The 20,189-nt window shown below is 40.0% G+C and overlaps 2 protein-coding genes across 6 annotated transcripts in view; one reads left to right on the top strand and one right to left on the bottom strand.

The window, feature by feature from the left end:
• BABAM2 (BRISC and BRCA1 A complex member 2) overlaps positions 1–13,483 on the bottom strand; it is a 167,313-nt gene extending 153,830 nt beyond the window's left edge. The window contains exons 1-2 of one of the 2 annotated variants that reach the window (XM_050315649.1): positions 13,428–13,483; positions 9,864–10,023 (exon numbers count right to left, since the gene is read on the bottom strand). In XM_050315649.1, coding sequence (XP_050171606.1) covers positions 9,864–9,991 — 128 coding nt within the window. In that variant the 5' untranslated portion in view covers positions 9,992–10,023; positions 13,428–13,483. Of the gene's footprint in view, positions 1–9,863; positions 10,024–12,939; positions 13,072–13,427 lie in introns of those variants that run through there. The other variant, XM_050315648.1, reaches the window with a different exon arrangement.
• Positions 13,484–13,769: 286 nt separating this feature from the next.
• The window catches only part of RBKS (ribokinase), a 70,571-nt gene continuing 64,151 nt past the window's right edge, over positions 13,770–20,189 (top strand). For 3 of the 4 annotated variants that reach the window (XM_050314616.1, XM_050314619.1, XM_050314618.1), the window contains exons 1-2: positions 13,818–13,882; positions 15,265–15,330. In XM_050314616.1, coding sequence (XP_050170573.1) covers positions 13,833–13,882; positions 15,265–15,330 — 116 coding nt within the window. In that variant the 5' untranslated portion in view covers positions 13,818–13,832. Of the gene's footprint in view, positions 13,883–15,264; positions 15,331–20,189 lie in introns of all 4 variants that reach the window. The other variant, XM_050314617.1, reaches the window with a different exon arrangement.

Consider the following 20,189-nt stretch of genomic DNA (forward strand, 5'->3'; position numbering starts at 1 on the left):
CCATATCCTCAATAAAACCGTCATCTACTGTAAGTGCTGATTTTCCTTTACATATATTTAAGTTTTCTTATATGAAGCTCATCACACTAACTGGAATTTTTAGAAAACAGGCAGAACACATATCCTAGAAAAACAACCACTCACTTCCCTTCTGTACCCACAGACAGATTTGCATTTTTTAAAAGTAAAGTTCAAATAACTATTTAAAATCAGTGCCAGCAACCTGCTTTCAATAGAAACACTACACAAAATCATCGAGTGACTACTATCTGTAGTAAAACAAATATTGCAGCTGTATATTAACAGAAAACGTAATTTTCTTCATATGAGTGACAGTTTGCCAAAGCAGATGTCACAGGCAGGGGCCTTTTCTAGAACTGCAAATCTCCTTCACAGCTTCCCCAGTCTTGTGGCAGGAGTTCTGCATCTCCCACAGTATGGCTGCCTCTGCTGGAGACAGATGTTCAGTCCAGCCTCTGTGAGGGAAACACAGGATGATAAAAATACGTTTTTAAATCATCTCAGAGAACTTCTATATTAAATTAAAATACATAAATCCCACGTATGACTCTGATGTTTTATTTTTTCCAAGTCAAACTCCCTGCTCATTTAGCCTACAAAGGCTGAATTTGGAAGAGCTCTTTTCCAGCCACCATAGCAGGACAGGTTGGAAAGGGCCACCACAAAAAGAAACATGTTGCACCACATCTATTGTAATTGCAAGTGCGCTCGAAAGAAAAGCTCTGAATAACAGACTATCTCAAAAGTTTCCATTCATAGAGTCGTTACAGTTAGGGTGGGAGCTCATTATTATTGAGTCTCAGGGAGCTAATTATGATACTAATTAAGAAAAATTATTAAGAATTGACAAAGGGAAGTTTTCAACAAAAGATACTTTACAAACGTACTTGAAAACATTGCTGATAATCAAACTGACTTCCTTTGTAAGTAAGATCTTTTATACTCTGATAATTGCACAGAATTCTTTTAAAAACTACATATGGCACACACACACTCCCCAAAAGTATAAAATAGAAACGTAAAATGGAAATTTTAATGAATGATCAAAAAATGAACAGAAATAAAGACAATTACAATGAAATAATGCTAATAACATACACTCCAGTAGAGTATGTTTAGGTAAATAAACTAGTGAATTCACAGTATCATAAACTACCCTTCTGTCACACGTTCAGGCAAGGAAAAGTCACTACTTCATTATACTGTAAGACCAGCTGTACCCCAAAGCCTTGGAACTCAAGCAAATTTTTAGAGAAGAGTATGAGGGAGTGGCAGATGCATCCTTTGGATTTACTTCATTTCCCTCCCCTCCTGACAGACTCAAATCCTGTTTCATATTTTCACAACTGCCATTTGATTATCTATTACTCTGCAACCAGTTAGAACCTAATAAGTCATATGTTCTGTTTCTACTGTTCACTAATGTGAATCGAATTTCTGAAGAAAAAAAGAAAAATCAGACAGGGAACATTTCTACTTTTAAATTACTCTAAAAGAGAACCATTCTTCACCAAGTATAAAATTACAGTCAACCACCTGAAGTTTCATATCCTTTCAGTGCCCACAGAAAGAGCATATTCACGGAGCAAGTCACAAAAGCTGAGCTATTATAAACGTCAGCTCTAATAAGTCATTTTGCATTGCTCACAATGCTGGCTGTAGTAACCATAAAGGCTCCCAACCTATTTTCAAAGTAATTTATTTCACACCAAAGAACTGTTTGAGTTATTGGAAAATACAGTGAATCGGGAAAATAACACAGGGACTAAAAGGATAGTCCATGTTTATATATTTTTCTCCCTTTAAGAAACCAACTAAACAACAGATGGGTGGCATCCCCGCCCATGACAGGGGGTTGGAATTAGATGACCTTTAAGGTGATGACCTTCCAAGCCAAATCATTCCATGATTCTATGCATATTAGGAGGGGTCTGGTGATCCTATGTCTTTCCACATTTCCTTTTTAAAATTTTCTTCTAATTGCAGAGTTTTAGAGCTTTCTGGTCACAGATCTCTAATTGTTTGATTTCCTAATCTTATACACTCTCAGAAGAAATTTATGTTAATATAACAACCATGAATTTGGTTCTTCAGATATGAAAGTTAGGTCAAGCAAGGATCACCACATTTAGAATGTATCTCTATAGCTTGCAGTCACACACACATTCAAAAGGTCAACTTCAAATTGTGTACATTTAAAAAAAAAACCTACAAGACTGGAGATAGAGCAGAAAGCCTATGAAAAGATAACACCTAAATACAAATATCAGTAGTTCTCCTATATCTAGAATTATTTTAGATTAATTACAACATTAAAGATATACAATAGACTAAAAAGATCAAAGGTAAAGGAAAATCATAGCTAAAATTGCAACAGACCACTAATTCCACTATGTGGAATTGCACCTGCAGAAAACAAGCTCCACACAGTTGCATAGTTACATTTGCTCAAGGAAATACGGCTCAAGAACCCCTCACCTCTCCTTGTTCTCCTCTAACTATAAACAAGAACAATCCAAACAAGCTTTTCTGGTGAAAAAAGAACTGACCATCTAAAACAGAGCAATCAATACTCTATCATATTTTTGGTTTAAAAATATTATTTCAGTGATGCTTAGGAATCTGAGGTGGATATTTTTTTGGAAAATGTAAGTTTAGAGGGTTTTATATTTGACTTTTTTTGTCTCTTTACCATAATGGAATCCTGCAATTTCCTTTACATAACTCAATTTCATTGGGATTCTTTTAACTTACAATATTAAAAATACTCAGTCTTAGTGGTCTAATTTTGCTCTTTCAGCCATATACCAGAGATTACAAAGAAAAGAACCTGTGGCCTACACTGTGGAGTGGTTTGTCTCAAACACATTGATTCCCTTCTCTCAGGAAAGACAAACTAAGTATGTTCCCTTTTATCAACTTTTACTTTGCTATAGATTAGTTAACGGGTTTACCTTATGGACAGAATTTAGTATCTTCAATAAAAACATCAACTTCAGGAGCAAACCAAACGCTGTTGGTTTATACCTACAGCTCTAAGTATTCTTTTCAGAAGCTCACTTTCAGCTAAAGAATAGTTGCTTTGAGATATGTCTACACTGGGCAGTGCAGTGCCAAGTAAATGCCCAAGCTACGTACCTCAAGAAACAGATTAAAGTAACTCAGGCATAGCATTGCATTGGTAGCATAATTCTGCTTCCAACTGAATTTGAGACATTAAATGTACACTGTAAATTCAGTGATGGGCAGAGTTATCCAAACAGTCAGAAAAAATTCATTCTGTCATCAGCCAAAAGAAAGAGCACCATGACTGATGGCTCATGAGGTCCCAAAGCATTTATAAGGATTCATTTAAAAGAGCAGCAATGAAGAGATGTCAACCTAAGTGCCAACAAAAGATACTCTTACAACAATGAAAATTCCCTTTCAATTCTTTAATCAGACTTACACAGTGATCAATGCATTAGAAAAAAAGACCTGCACAGTTTATTTCCCACACTGTTATAGAATAACTGTGTAGCTAGAAAATAGTGTCAGATACTGTTTAAAAAAATTAATTATTTTCTTCTTCAATTATTATCACTGACTCACAGAAGTAGTCAGAAGTAGTTTACAGAAGTATTCCCATGGATTTCTGTTGGTTGTAAAATAACTGTAGCAGAATCAGATCTTCAACACTACTGCATACCAGTCTGTCAAGACAAAGACTCTGATCATCTGCTATGTTTTTAAAGGCCCTAAACCCTAAAAATTGTGATATTTTGCTTCAGCCTCATCACAAGTGTACATTAGCTACTTAATGTTGTGCCATGTATGCACATAGCATATGAGAGTCAGGCACACAAGAAGTATGATTGCATATGTAAGGCTGGAAGAATTTACCAGCCAGTTATCCAAGAATATACACTTCTCTACTATGCAGAAGAATAAAAAATTAAAAGCCAGTTTTTCTCATCTTCTGGTGAAATGTAATACACAACCAAGATGCATGGTATGCTAGGAATCTGTCCAGGTCACATTAAACAAATGCTGCATCCGTGTGATGCAACAGTTTGAAAACAAAGAAATTGGAGCAGGTACCAATTATTAGATTTTTAGCTGTCTTTACAACAAAAAATGAAGTCTCAAGAATTTTTTTCTCCTGCAGTGACGCACAACACAAAGAAGCAAGACAGACATCCGCTACAACAGAAGAAAGACCTGGACAGAAACCTACAATAACAGAAGCCCAGTTTTTCAATGAACTTCCAAGACACAGATAGCAAAACCACACATTTAAACACCTTGTTAAGGTACATTGTTCCAACAGCATTTGGCACACTTATTAATATTACATCATGTGATGCTTTCTTTAAATAAATTAGAAAAGAAACAGTTGCCTCCTGTATCAAGTAGTTTCTTCTCATTTTTATTAAAGCATAAAAAACCTGGTAGCCATGACATTCACTTTTTTCAAGGTCAGACAAGAGGAAGTTACTCACTGTCCCAATCCAAAAATACCAGCAAAGTCATACTGTGCAGTATTCAAATTGAAAAATCTCAGGAAAATGTATGTAGGTTTTCAAACGAGAGCCCAAGTTACTTCAATTATATAATGTTACCCTTACTTCTTAAAATCCTTTCTTTACTCATAGCACTTGAAACTGGCAAACAGGTGTGTTTTTTTCTGAAAGACTTCAAGCACCTTGTTTGAAACTGGCGTAAAATGAATGCTAGACTTTGTGGAGAATATTTAGAAAACCATTACCAAATGTATACCCTAAGCTTAGATCTTTTATAAGACTGACATTTTGCCTTTATTTTCTCAACATTCAGAAACAAATGCAAGAGAGCACAACCTTGGAGACAGTCAGTCTTTCTGGACCAGCACATTAAAATTGCTGTTTGAATTCCAAGCGCTGCTCCACAGTACCAGCTCTCTCAAAGTGTCCCATCAGAGCTTCAGCCTTTTAAATTTTACTTGAATGACAAGCTTCCAGTAGAAAGATTCTACACAGTGAAAAAATTTATTTGTTATCAGAAACTGGAATGAAACGATCTACTCTGTGAAAAAGTAATAGATTACAACTTATCCAATATTGCTAAGGACTAAAGGACTCATAAGGCCATACTTCTAGAAACTGCCATGTCCTTTCAAGTACACATTTTAAGCAAAACACAGTTACTTTATAAAACAGTATTTCACAATAATTGTGTTCAGAAGAGTCAGATTCATTAAACTTCATACATAAACAAAATCTACGTTAAAAAAATCTAGCTATAAACACCAGTGTGAGTGATGCATGTGAACCATACTCAAGTAACTGAAGTAGAATCTTTCAATTTAAATTAAATGAAAGCAAAAGATCAAGCAAAAGCTCTAAATAACTGCAACAGTACTGTAATAGTATTTCACAGCTAAGCCCAACATTACTCACATAAAAATGCATATTTACTTTAAAAAGGGAAATGCCCAAAAGAAAGGGAAATACCAAAGCATATTGCAGTCTGCTTGATAACACAAAAAAACAAATCATCATTGCTCACTAGGAAGCAGGGTAATAAAGTTATAAATATCTTATTACAGCTTCACAGTGATTTTGTATGTTAAAATCTACTCCAGAGAGAATTACATTCTTTTGACCACTCTTCATACATGTTTCTTTCAGGATCATAACTAATTCTACACATAGTTCAGCATCAAGCAGAGAGACAGAAATCAATAGCAAATCAGACAGGTGCAAAGAACAGAATACCAACATCAACATGGTTTACTACAAACCAGTTATATAAAAATTCCCCAATTAATCTCCTCATAAGTATGGAATAAGTATAACCAAATAAGTATGGAATTTAAAATTTCGTTATGAGTGGATATCTAAAAAAAAATGGAATCCTAATATATGCAGCTTTAAATCACTGCATTAATTTTGAAATTTTGCCTGGTGGAACACATCAAAGTAATTTAAAAAACAAAATCAAGTTTGTTGAGTAAGAATAGGCTTGCAGCATAATTTGAAGCTCAAGCATGGGCCCTGACGAACAGCTGTAGGGAAAAAAAGAGTTCTCAAAGGCAATGACCACCACATCGATGTTTTTCAGTCTTGAAACGCACCATAGGAAAAGCAGCAGTCCCTTAAATAACTGGATTCTACATTATACAACAATTAAACACCCTTCACATAGGAAAATGTCCTCTATTTCTAAATCTACATAATAATCACTTTTCCCTATTCAACATCTTTCCCATGATTATATGTGTAAATGCTAGGAGAAATGCCTGAGCCACAGTTCAGTTGGTTATGAGTAGATTTAAATATCTAATTAAGATGGGTCATTATTTCAAAGAGACACCAGTGGAGATTAACTGAATGATACAATATATGGCATTGACTCAATTGGCAGCAGTATTTTCTTTGGGTCTAGAACAAAGTAATATCCTATGCAAGACTTCAAAATGCTTTGATCCACTCTGTCATCTCAAAGAAGGTCTTTTACGAATGCAAGAGAGATGCCTGCCAGGGTTTTCTTATCATTGGAATCAATGTTGCTACAGGTGCTATATTTTAGATGCAACTTAACACTACAGTTCTACTTTTGTTCACTGTGGAGCCATTTTTACAAGGAGACTTGGCCACCTAACTTTTTATTACTATTTCTGTTGAAGAGCTTCCTTCTTCCTTTCCATGCCATATTGCTGATTTCAGTTCAGGGGCACTCACATTCCCTCACTCACTCTGCATCAACAGTGGCCATATAAATCCTATAAATAGGACTTGGTCCTGAATATCCTACTCATACATGTAAATGTATGTAAGTGTCTGATGAGACTGGTACTGTCTAATAAGTTTGTGAAACACACAGACATTATGGAACTGTAACATATTATTATAAAACATTTACATACTCAAAGACTGCAAAACAATAGGATTTCCTTACTATGACATATTTCCCTCCCACACTTGCAAGCAAAGCAAATTAACATATCATCATACTTCATACTCTTGATCTAACATCAGCTCTTTAATACACAACAAAACTAAGTTGTCAGTCTCAGCAATAAGTCAGAATAAGTACAAAACAAGTTCCTTACTAAAACCATCTGACATATGATTTGACTTTTGAAATAATTATAGACTTAATATGTTTGCCATTTGCAAATCAAAATCTACTGACATGATAGGCTAAAACCTGGAACTTGATCTTGTACTGGTGAAATAAAAAGGGAATTCTTTCCACTTTTGAGAATGTCAAAACCAAGGCTATGAATGGGCAAGGCCTTAGAGATACTACTGTATTCAATATGCTACCATTAATCCCTGTTAACCACAGTTCCAGTTTCTAAAACCTGAGAAATGAGAATGCATGGATCATCAGCCTGGACATTTTGTTTCATTATATATTGTAAAGCACTGGTTTGTCAGGGAACGGTACCTCCTAATTCTCTATAAGAACAACAGTGTGGTACATGACAGTGGAGCAGCCACGCGGCTGGCAGATCCTTGACCCAAAAGCTTACAGGTACTTCTGTTTTCACAGTTTATAGCTACTGAGATGTTGACCCTAAATATTTTAACATTTTAAAGGTTACAGTAAGATTGTATTTATTTATTCTTAAAAACCTTCCACACAACACAACAGTTAAAGCACAAAATAGCTGCACGTTCTGTAATAGACTCAATCTAGTACACAACCTAAACTAGGGTTAAAGACCACTGAACTAGATCTTCAACTATGGAAAGGACTTCCCTCTAATACTGTGATGCATCCATCTTATGTTAAGTAATTTTACACTGCTTACCTGTTCAGCGACATCATAAGACACTAAATCACAAGAACTCTGCATTTCCACCCTGATGCATAAATTCAAAACTTACTCTCACAAATAAGCTAACAATGAATTATTTGTAACAAACAACAAAAATCTTTCCTAAAAACACATATGCATGAAATTTCCATTTCAAAGAAATTTCAAGCAATCGCTAATAAATCCTGTTTAAAATAATGTTTTTAAGTAACTTAGCTGTACCAAAAAAACGCCCTTCAAAAATAATTCTCAATTAAATGCAGAATCTTGAGTATCCCAACTCCATCTCATAATAATCTCAAGCCAAACAAAGCCCCAACACAAAAATGAGGTTCATTTCTATGTTCCAGAACCAGAAAGAGCAATATTGCTAACACATGCATACAGCTGAGCCTATGTCTTTAAACAAGGTATGAGACAATCTCTGTCAGGTGCTTTATTTGTGCATAAACTCCACGTTCAACACAGTGACTATACAATTTGAATCACTGGGTTTGGGTGACAGACGCAGCTGGTGGCAGCTTTTAGTTTTTAAAGAATAAAGTCTTGGAAAACATTCAGGATATGACAAAAGTAAGATTTCTTGGTAAGATCATCGGCCAAAAATGTTAGACACCTTTTAAAAGTACCGCTGAAAAGAGTCAGCTAGAAAATACTGCTTTTTGTTATTTCAATCTATTCATTTAAAGAAAGGCAGGCAGCATAAGCATTCAGTGGGCAGAGATCAAAACTCCCAACAAACTGATACTGTTACCACCAACTACAGGTGTGTTTTCTCTCTACTTTCTTTGTATTCCTTCCTCTCAGATTTCAATAGCTCCCATCTCAACCTTCCTAGAAGACTAGCTCAACAGTAAGCAAGCATGAAATGACAACAGCAGATGCAGAACTGCCCAGCCCATCTTACATAATTTGCAAGCCTAAATGTCAATCCAGTCAACACTAATAACAAAGTCATGGCTTCTTAGACCTCCAAGTAAATCTGTACTCTGTCACAGCACCTTAAAGGGAGCGAGTGGTTGCTTTCAAACTAACCCTAGAATTCAAGCCTCCTTCCTGAAAAGGCATTATAACCACCAGAAAAGCACCTCCCAAGCTCTCCATGGAACCATAATAAAACAGCCTACAGGAGCATAATAAACAGTTTTCAGCAGAACTAAATATTTAACAACAGTGGTTTGTGGTGGTTCTCAAGACCTAAAGACCAATGATTGCATTAGCTATCATTTGAAATCATACACAAAGCAATAGTTTGTACAAAACATGTGACTTGGACACCTTAAGCAAAAGTAATTTCAGGCTCTGAGCTCCAGTATCAAAATAAATACCTGAATCAATAGGTGCTATTAGATGCTCAACTCTAAAAGAATAAAGCAATTTCTGACATGTCTTATCTCACGTTCTCTTTTATCAGCCACCTTGGGAGTCTCCCCTATGCAAAGTAAAATCTACTTTAAGCATTTTACTCTTCCAGTGTACTATTCACAGAGACACACAGAGACACACCCAAGTCTCTTCATCTTTTTTGAATCCCAAAATTTTATCACAACTTGTAAACTAATCTAAACCCTTCTAGAATTAAAAATAAAAGAAGGAGCTTGGCCTATTTCAAACACTTGGCACTATAGCCAGTTGATATACTGAACTTGAGGGAGGTCAGATAAAAGAAAAGGGTTGGGGATTTTTTCAGTTTTGACACATTCATAGCTACAGATAAGGTCACACCAATTTATCTTCAATTTTTAATTTACAGAGAAGATCGAGTAAGCAAGTGGTAAACAACAGGGAAAAATGTTTATAACTGTCTCCATGCTGAAAACCAGCACTATCAAGTGGCAGCAATGAAAGTGTTTTAACAAGATTATTATTGCCAACAATATGACAAATTAAGTCTCCCAAACTACAAAATGGGAGTAAGACAAAAAGTAATGTAGCTGGCATGTCAGCTCCAGCTATATTCAAAGAGCTTAAATGCACATGAACTTAATAAAATCCAGTTCTGAAAAGACATCTCAACTGTGAGGGGCTGGGTATTCTTCTTGGACAAGGAACTCACCCAGATTTCAAGTCTGTAATCCGTAAACAATTAGTAGCATCCAATCCTACTTTTCCATTTCTGACCACACTGGAAATGAAGGGAGAGAGCGCTGGAGAAATTCTGTTCAAGGCAACTTCAGGTGACATTTTAGTATGTTCCTCCTTCCTTTTGTCTTGAGCTGCAAAGGCATGGCAAAGAAAAAAAATAAAATCAAAAAATATCCCACTTATTTGATGTAAATTCACATGCATTCTGCAAACACCAAAATTAAAAAAAAAAGCTAAGCACACAAAGGACTACAAGTAACTACTAAGTGTGCACAGGTTTATAAACTAAAAATAAGAACAGGTAGGTTTTTTTCCTCCTAACTCTGCAGTATTCTATGAAGCCCGTTTATTCAATATCAACATAAAACCAGAATTAGGTCCTAGACTCCTTTAATTAAGGTCCTATCCCTGTGAGAAAGAGGAAAAAACTGAGGGCCACTCTGACAGTTTACAACCTAGACCTCCTTGTGAGCATTTCCATCAGGCCTGTAACTGACAAGCCACATTTGCTCTGCTCCCACTGAAATCAACGGGACTTACAATAACTGCAATGGGCCCAAGGGTTTGATTATTTTTCTGTATTCTCACGTGCAATTTCTAATAGCACCAGTGTACCACCCATAATCAGTATTACTTTTCCACTACTTCATTAGGACTTCACGATGCCTTTTAAAGGCTAACACTGCTTCTCCTTCAGTGGTATCACCATCCTCTTTGAAAAGTGCCTTCATCTTCCTTCACATAACAGATCAGGAAGCTGATGTAGACACAGTTTAAGCACAGTTTTTTTCAGAAACGCTGCACTTGTGTGACCTTATGATAATTCAGACAGGTTACTAAGTTAGCACCCTTTAAGAACCTGTTGCTTTTTAGGTGAAATGCAGAAACTGAGCATGTACATGTTTTAACTCATGGCACCACAAAAAGACTAGGTTATGTGGACAACAACAGACTGTGCTAAGAGAAGTGGGGGAAATGAAGAGTAATCAAACTATTAAAATGTTAACATATTTTATCATATTCTTAGGCACAGTTTCATCTGAAAATTAACTGAACTTGGCAGTTTTGGAGAAAAAGGCTACAAATGATTGATGGTAACATAAACATGCCACATCAGTGGGACAGAAGAGCTCATACTTAAACTCTGACCATTAAAAGATATTTTTAAAACATGCATTTAATTGAAAAACAGCAATACACACTGCATTCACTTTCTTATAAAATGCTGTATTAATAAGTGTTCTATAGAGAGCGTGAACAACTTATGGCAATAACCACAACTTTCTGTTGTTTCTCACACTCAGTTTACAAGTATTAGTTAATAACTACTGGATATTCTACAAACTAATAGTCTTCTGTAACTGGGAACAACATTAATTTCACATTCTATTTCACATTCTATTCTCATGAAAGTTATTCACACTGAAGCAATACAAAGCAATGCTCAAGAAAGAGCGTTTGTCCTGCTATTTGGAATGTATCTGAATAAAACAAAGGCCAGGCACATTAAGGCAAACAGAAAGATTAATAAAGTAGGACTTCCTAAAAACAGTAATTATCTTTAATACACTGGTTCCAACATTTTATGGCAGCAAAGAAACTGAAGACTAAGTACCCATGCCCTGGCATATAATATGTTCTCTTCACATATACGATTTGCTGTAACTGACAATGGCAACAACTTAACTTTGCTTAGCACACACCTACAGCAATTTCATGCACTACCTCCTGTTTCGTACTGTTCTGCCAAAAATTACTGCCTACTTACCTTTATTCTTCCCCAGAGGGACTGAGAGAACACAAGCCCACAACTGACCTATTTCAATCCAAAGTCCAATGGCTTACACTGAACTGCTAATAAAGGTGAGTTTAAACTAAAACACTTTGCACAAGAGTGGCTAAAACAGGGCACATACTTCAGTCTGCCAGCCCTGCTGCAGGGAAGAGCAACTTCAAGCAGGGGGCAGGTGGACTCATGAAGATAAGAACTTAAACCATGACAAAATGCTGAAAAACAAGCTATCCTTTTCGAAATCTTAAACTTATGTATGAGGATTTCAAAACTGGTTTTAACACATTTTAAGGGGACTGTAAGTGTTATAAGGGCGAAATTGTGAGACATAAGAGATACACGAGGTAGCCACAGCTGAACAGATGCACCTTCCAAAATGAACTGCAGAATGAGATTCTTAAACTTTTTGTTAACAAAATTTGCAGATATTGTCAAAACAAGATATAAATTACTGTTAGGCATTTTTGCTGATTTTATTGTATCATTTTTTTTTAAAGTCACAATACCTTCTATATAATAAACCATATCAGTTAAACTCTTTTGTCAACAAAGGGCTTTATAAATTAGAACACAATTTGTACCATTTTCTTAAGTTTCAGATGTCAAATACTTTTTTTTCCCCCTCATAGCTTAAGTTTCCCACAGTACTGGAAACCAAACACAAACAAACTCAAGGGAATTAACAAAAACAAAATTCACTGGACCGTTTCCCTCCCAAAACAAAACATTTGAAAGAAGCAAACAAAACTAGTAGTGGAATCCTTTTAGATTCAGCTGGTTGAATCACTTCAGGCTAATGTTACATATGCCTCACAGTAACCATGGGGTCCCAGGCACTGCTTCAGGCACTGGACAGTGTCTGGATGAGAGAGACTCTGTACCTCCACCCCCGCAACAGCATTATGGGCATTTAGTGAAGCTTTAAGAAGGCAAACGCTAACACTGTGATAGAGGCCTGGGAGCACGAGGGGACCTTTTCTGTCTGACCCTCTTGGCGTGACCGTCAGCAACATGGTTGTGTGGTTTTAAAACACTCTGGGGGTGGCAGGAACGGGTGTCTGGGTGTGAGTGGGGAAAGGAGGGGACCCACCACCAGCAGCACCTCCTGCTGCTGTGCTCGAACGCAAGCGCGGGATGTGCCCGGCAATGTGGATGTGCGGGGCCCTGGTACAGCCCTGAGCTCCCTCGGTACTGGGACGGGAGAACGCTCAGAATCCCGGGATGAGTCAGGCTGGAAGTGACCACAGTGCGTCACCTGGTCCAACCCCCCGGCTCAGACAGGGTCATCCTAGAGCACACTGCACAGGACTGCATCCAGATGGTTCTTGAATTCCAGAGAGGGAGACTCCACACCCTCTCTGGACAGCCCATCCCGGTGCGCGGTCACCGGCACAGTAAAGATGCTCTTCCTCGTATTCAGGTGGAACTTCCTGCGCTCCAGTTTCTCTCCGGGCTGGCCCCGGCCCGGCCCGGCCCGGCCCAGCCCAGCCCAGCCCAATCCCGCTCCCTCCCCAACCGGGGCCGCCCCGTGCGAAGGCGGCGGGGCCACCACCCGCAGAGCTGCGTCCGCCCCGCCCCGCCCCGCCCCAGCGCCGCTGTTTACAGCGGCCCCCGCAGGCCCTGGACCAGCTCCTCCGGCGCCGAGTGCCCTCTCGCCCGCTGCCGCCCCGGGAGGGGCAGGAGCGCCGCTGCTCCCCCACCCCGAGCCCGTCCCGCTCCCGCCCGCCCCGGCCCCGCCATTACCTACGGCGGCCGGAACTCGCCGCTTGGCAACGGCGTGCGCGCCCCCGCTCCCGCCGTGCGCGCCCCCGCCCCGCCGCGCGCCCTGCGCGCCGCCGCTCACGCGCCGCCGCCGCCGCCGTCCCCGTCCGGGCCAGAGGGGTCTTCACAGGCCCCTATAGTGGTGGCCGCTGCAAGTGCCTGCGCGGGCTGTGTGGCGGCTGGGCCGGAGCAGGGAGTGGGAGAGGCGAGGAGGGGGAACCGCCGTGGCAGCAGGCGCTCGGCAGGGCAGCACTGCCGGGCGAAGGCCCCCGCGGGCAGCCCGTCGCCCCTGGCAACGGGCGAAGCGGCGGCGGGGCCGGGCGGGCCGGGCGGGCCGGGCGGGCCGGGGTCAAGGGCCGGGTCAGGGTGCAGGGGCCGCCCGGCGCCATGGCTGCGCAGGTGGTGGTGGTGGGATCCTGCATGACCGACCTGGTCAGGTCAGTACCGCCAGGGGGTTTCCCGCGGCCCTGAGGTCGCTGAGCGCAGGGCGTCGCGGTGCCCGGCGTAGAGCGAGGGCTCCCGGGCGGGCCGAGCCGGGACCGTCCCCGGCCGAGCCGGGCGGGCGTCACGGTCCTCCCCAGGCCGGGATGGCAGGGGCGGAGCGCTCGGCTCCGGGCAGAGGGAACCGCGGCTGCGGCCGGGACGGGGTAGGGATCGCGTACCGGGACGGGCTGCACGGGGAGCGTGTGGAGTCCCCCTCACGGGAGATGCACAAGAACCGTCTGCACACAGTCCTTTGCCATGAGCTCTAGGATGACTCCGCCTGAGCGGGGAGGTTGGACCAGGTGACCCGCTGTGGTCGCTTCCAGCCTCACCCGTCCTGGGATTCTGTGCAGGGGGCGGCTGGGCGCGGGTGATGTCAGCCCGCAAATAGCGCTTTGAAAGAAGAGTGTGGGAACGGGGAGAAGTTTGAACGTGTTTGTGCGCTGGAGCTTTGATCAGCTGTCTGTCACTGGAGAGAGGAGAGACTCGGGATTGTGTTCTCAGCTGTGCCGGGTGGGTCGGCCTTGGCCCGGCCAGGAAAGCAGCGTTTTACAGTAACCTGCACGGGAAACCGTGAACTCTGAGGCTTGTTACCAGCAGAGGAGTCTGACGCGATTTTGTGGAAGTAAATAAAACTGGTCAGCTGTAACACGTTTTCAGTTCAAAGCACTTGTCACCACTGGGAAAACGAGAAAGAAACAGTGAAACACTAGGTTGTAAGTTGATTACTTGCAGGCAACATTTGACACTTTGAAATGAGATTGCAGGGGGAAGAGGGAATGCCTCCCAAGCTGTTCATATCCAGACAGATCAAGAAGTAGATATAGGAAGCCCTCAGAAATTTAGCACCTCCGCACCCTAAAGCTGTTTTTTAAAATTATCACATCAGTTTTTTAAAGGAATGCCTTAATTTATTTTTATTCCTTTTCTGGGCATTTTGCTTTTCAAATTAAGTACTTGAGTCTCATTGCCTTTTTTTTTTTTTTTTTTTGTACATAGGTAAGGTCTGAAAACATCTTTTAAAAATTAAAGTACAGAAGCTCATAAAAGGTCCTGGTTCCTGTAGCTTGGGCTTTGTAGTGAATACTAACTATCGGGAGAATTCAAGCAAAATTGCCAGAGTTTGCAACGATGCAAATCCTAACCTGAACTGACTGACCTTATCAGTCCCAGTAAACTTGCAGATCAGTCTTTGATTTGCACTATTTTAGACACATCTGTTTCTAAACGGTATATGCAGACTTTGTTAAAATAGGATTTAAAAGTTTATGTATCTGGACTGCATCAGCTGGTCCTGCTAGGAATTCTGCAGTAAAAAAGTATCCTCTATCCACAGACAATTATACCAAAGCCTGTGGGCCAAGAAAGTGCAGAATATAAGATTAGAAGAATATACTGAGCAGTAAGTACCATTTAGGCATAGACTTGTGTTGCAGAAATAATTAAACCCCTTAAATAATCGTAGAACCTGTGTCAGAAAGATTTAATGCTTTATGTAATCTGTGGAACACAGTGGCAGCTTTCCAAGAGGAATAGTTGTCTTGTAAGTCAGAGTAAGAACTGTGGAACTGATCTTGACGTTGTTATGTGTGAATGAGCGATCAGATGCTCGTGACGCTGCACTGAAATGTAAAATGTGGTGCTCTAACCTCAAGACGTTCCTTTTTCCTGTCTAAAGTGTGGAGAAAAAGGTAATCAAAAAATTCCAACAGCTGCAGCTTGGGGCTTTTCTTGACACTTAAACAAACAAACAAGAAAACTTTCCCCCCTTCCCCCTTTTTTTTTCTTGGCTGCAAATTTGGTGTGATAGAAATACATCATTCATTTGAAGTCATGTTAACTGGCCACACTGTAACCAGAGATTACAGCATAGGCTGTAGCAATAGATGCTGTTACACTGAGATTAAGTAGTCAAAGAAAAGCTATTTCATTTTTCAATCAGCTGAGAGGGTTTCTTAAATTGTACAAATGCTATCACAAGCATATATCTGACTCAACTGTTATTAGCCTCGACTTTAAGGAGCAGTGGAGAGCTTTTTATGTGTGATAAGCTAATTTGCAAGGGACAGCTTCATTCTTTCTGTTACTAGCACAGTACTACAAGTACTTAAATAAGAAAAAGAGTGTGTTTAAGTTTAGCTGGCAAGAGTTTAATCTGAAAAAAATCTCATACAGTACCAGTGTAGACATAGTTTAAATGTATCCTGAGTTTCAAAAATCTGTGTAAAATTAGCGGAAAGGACTAAGCAGTAGGCTTGATTGCACCTACGTGGAACAGGAAACTATAAACAAGTTTTGTTAAATGTGGTAAAAACTGTCGAGTTAGGATTAAGATTGGTGCCAGGAGCATAACTTTTGACTGTCTTTGTATCTGGGATTTTGAAGGGGCTGCATATTCTAGATTTAGAGCTAGGGTTCTTTTCAGCTGGAATGAAAGAGCATTCTGGGGGTTGTGAGTTTGCCATTTATGCTGTTGTTTCAGTTTGCAAGAGACTTGGATAGCAGTGACCATGTTAAATGCCTGTCACCCATCTGGGGAGCCTCGAATGAATTTGTGAGAGTCACGAAGAGGAGGTCAGACACGTTTTTGGATACGTTGTGTTTCATGGGCATATTCACTGCTCAACACTCAAGCCTGTCTTCTTAGAAGATAATGGTATTGACTGAGACTCTGTAAGAGCTAGACAGTGTTGTGTTGTAGCTCAAACTGGTAAGATACCATGTTGGCCTTTTAATAATACAACCTTGTCCCTCTGTCTGGAGAGCTGGAAGCTCAGACTGTCAGACTTTAAATGGTAGTGTCAGATTTTAAATGTTAAGCATTCCCAGGTCTGTAGAGACAAGGTAATGAAAAGTTTCAAGCTACCTTTGGACATATGGTAGCCAGATTCACCACTAAAAAAATCAGCACATAATGTTTTTACTCAGTACAGTAAACTAATGATTTAAAGAAGCGTAACCTCTGCGTGAAATGGAAACGTACAGTTTGAAATTTGCTGTATCTTATGTAATGACTGAGACAGAAAAGGACAGAGACCTTCTGTTAAAGACAGATATTCATATGTAATTTTGAGAAATAGTCAAATTCAGATAAAAGGGTAGTGTGTCTTAAAAGTCTAAAGGGAAGAGGCCCAGTGGTTTGCTTTTAAAACACTGTCCTCATTGGAAATTCTTTTCTCATTGTGCTGTAGCGCTGCAGTGGCAGAATGTGGGTTTTCTAAAGTGAACTTCATATGATCAAAACAGCCTCACGTACATACATGCAGTAAACCACACTCTTTTGGCTTAGTAGGACCAGGAACAAAACATATTTGTGGTCACAATCACAATCAACACTTCATTGGCAATAGCAGGCAATAGTAATAGAAAACAAAAACAGCATTATTCTGTATGATCTAGATATCAAACCAGACGGGTACCATCCATAGTATTATTTAAATAATTTCTCCTCTGACTCATACTTGCAGGCTGGTCGTGGCATTGGCATTTTAATTCATATTAAATCAGGACAAGACTAAACATATAAACCAATGAGAGCCAGACACACTAAAACAATTATAATAGACAGGAGAAACTTTGGCATGGCAATGGAAAACAGCACAAGCACAGAACAAAATGTAAGATGGAAAAACAGTCTTTGGGCAGTCACAACAACAACAGCCTTTCAGTTTAACTTAAGAAAATGACACCACAGTCCAAATACTGGAAAACTGTATTTGTTAGAATGTTCAGAATTTAAAGAATTTTCTGTGGACCTCTTTCCTATCATCATGTTGCTTCACTCCTTTTAGGGAGTAGAAGTAAAACTTCTGCTTCCAGCCTACTGTTGTAACAACCAGCCTTAATAATTATCATGAGTATTAAACTGATTGACTGAAAGTATTCAGTGGGAGAAGAAAGGCAAGGCAGAGAAGGCACTGAGCTACACACAGAGTACTGTGTTGCTGGACTGGAGCAGACAGCAGTGACAAAACACACCCAGTATAAACATCCCAGACAAACACATCACGTCACCTTTGCTAACTGAGCGCAACCTCTGCTTGGGCCAAATGGCAAAGGTATCTCCTTTAGTGAGATCCTGCGTCTTCATCTTAAGTCTCTAGTGCTGGTTATTGTCTGCTGAAGTGCTGAAGAAAATGGCTCATTGGCACCTTAGAAATGTCCATGATCCAAAGCTATGTATGCACTTTCTTTTTTAGAAATGCAGTATTTGGAACAATAATTTCAGGGGGTTTTGGTGGGAATATGAAGAGGAATTTTCTTCCATGTCTTTTGAGTGAGCAGAGGAAATCTCACATATGACTTAATTTTCTTCTTTGCTTTGTTTCCAGATCTCCCACATGTTCTCATTTCCACCATTTCTCCTGCATGCACAGTCACCAACTTTTAGTGGTTTTGTCTTGTTTTAATATTTTTTTCTGTTCTTCAGCTTCTCCTAGCAGCAAAGTGTTCTAGAATCCTTCACATTCATTTCAGTTGTGTTTTTGTTTTTATCTGTAATGCTTCCCCTGCAGCAGCCACTCCTCGTTCTAGTCAATCTGCCATTGCCAGCAGCATGGGAAAGCACAACTGTGAAAGAATACAAGCTTAGTCCAGTTGAGGAAATTAATCTTCTGGATTCAGAGAAAGGCATCAAGGCATGAGAGAATGTGTCATCTGTGAATTGTTTCATTTATGTAATGGTGAAAAATCTGGGCTTGATTTCAGAGCCAGTGCTGTCTGCCCCATGTCTTCTTTTCTGACCTAGCAAAGTGTGGGTGCGTAGTAAACGCTGGATGCACGGGCTCAGCATTTTGTTGTTCTGCTCTGATTTTGGAGGACCTAAATGTGGTTTACAGAAACTTCTCTTTGCCTTCTCTTGCATAGCAGGAAAAAAATTGTATCTTGGGGCCCCAAAAAGAAAAATGGGATAAGAATCAAGTTGATGAAATCTTCAGTAATGGCATTCACTAAGAAAATGGTCTTCTGTGCATATACAGCTTTTGAATATCTCTAGTGGCCCAGACATTGCTGATATGGGGCCTGATCCAAGTTCATTCATGTCAAAGAAGCTTTTCACTGCTGTAAACTGAAATTAAATTGTTGTCCCTCAGCAAGATCTGAGTGATGGTTTATTTTAGAGTAAGACACAGTTTAATGTTCTGGCATGTTAAAAGTCTTTGGTGTTATACTCCACACCTGAAAAGCTTCCAACAAGGTTCCTCTAACTAAAAAAGGCAAAATATTGAAAAGGGAAAAAAGAGGGAAAATGTCTGCTTGGGTGCTTTCTAAGTTAACACAAAATAACTAGGGCAAGGCCACCAGGGCCTTTTTTTAACCCATTACAAGAGCTGCATTTGCGACTAAGGTTATGAACCCCAAACGAGAGACAGTGCGCCATTGATCCCGGCTGGCACCTTCTGAAAGAAACTGTTGTTTGTGCCACAGAGGATGCTGTGGGCCCTCTCTGAGAAGGACTGGTGGTACTAGAACACCTGCTCAGCCCTTGTCTTTGGCTCTTATCCATGAAAACTTTTTTTTTTCCTCCCCTTACTAAATGGAAATGGGGGAAGTTTTAAAAGTCTCGGGAAATAAGAATGTGAATTGGTCTCACAATGTCTTTCAAGTTAAGTGCAAAAAAAGTGTTGCTTTCTTTATTCTGTTTAATTGAAATGTCCCTGCCCTTTCATTTGGTGCCTTCATTTTGTGTCCTATGCTGCTGTCTACTGTAATTAGGCACTGTCTTTTCTTCCAGAGGCAATTCCATTACAGCAATAACTAATATGCCTTTTGTTCTTTAGACTTTTTTATCTAGTTAAGTTTTAATAGTATGTACTTAGTAGTGTTTTTCAGCTAAAGAATACCCTTTGTGGTACTACAGTCAGGCCTGTACTACATGAGTGCCATAGCTGAAGTTATCTCTTTGGCTTCCCAGTCACCAAGAGTAGCACTATTTGCCCTACTGTACGTTGGAAAACAATTTAGAGTTTGAGGACAGGAAGAAAGGCAGTTTGCTTTGTGAAAATATAGGGAGAAGGTAAAGAGAATTGGAGGAAGGTGTTAAAAATGGCTAAAGGTAGACAGAAAGACCTAAGGTTTTATTGCAGAAAGTGTGAAGAGTCTGGGGAGTTGAAGTTGAGATAAAAGGCAGGGAAACTACAGTTCTTACAGTGACAGGTCCCCTGCTGTCCAGAGACACCTTGTTTTTTCCTTCACTTTCTGTCAGCTCTGCCTGCCTGTTTGCTTACCGCAGTTTTCTCACATGGCTGCATGACAAGGACC

This window comes from Myiozetetes cayanensis, unplaced genomic scaffold (assembly GCF_022539395.1).
Source record: "Myiozetetes cayanensis isolate MyiCay16 unplaced genomic scaffold, myiCay2020 scf2-11, whole genome shotgun sequence".
Lineage (NCBI taxonomy): Eukaryota > Metazoa > Chordata > Aves > Passeriformes > Tyrannidae > Myiozetetes > Myiozetetes cayanensis.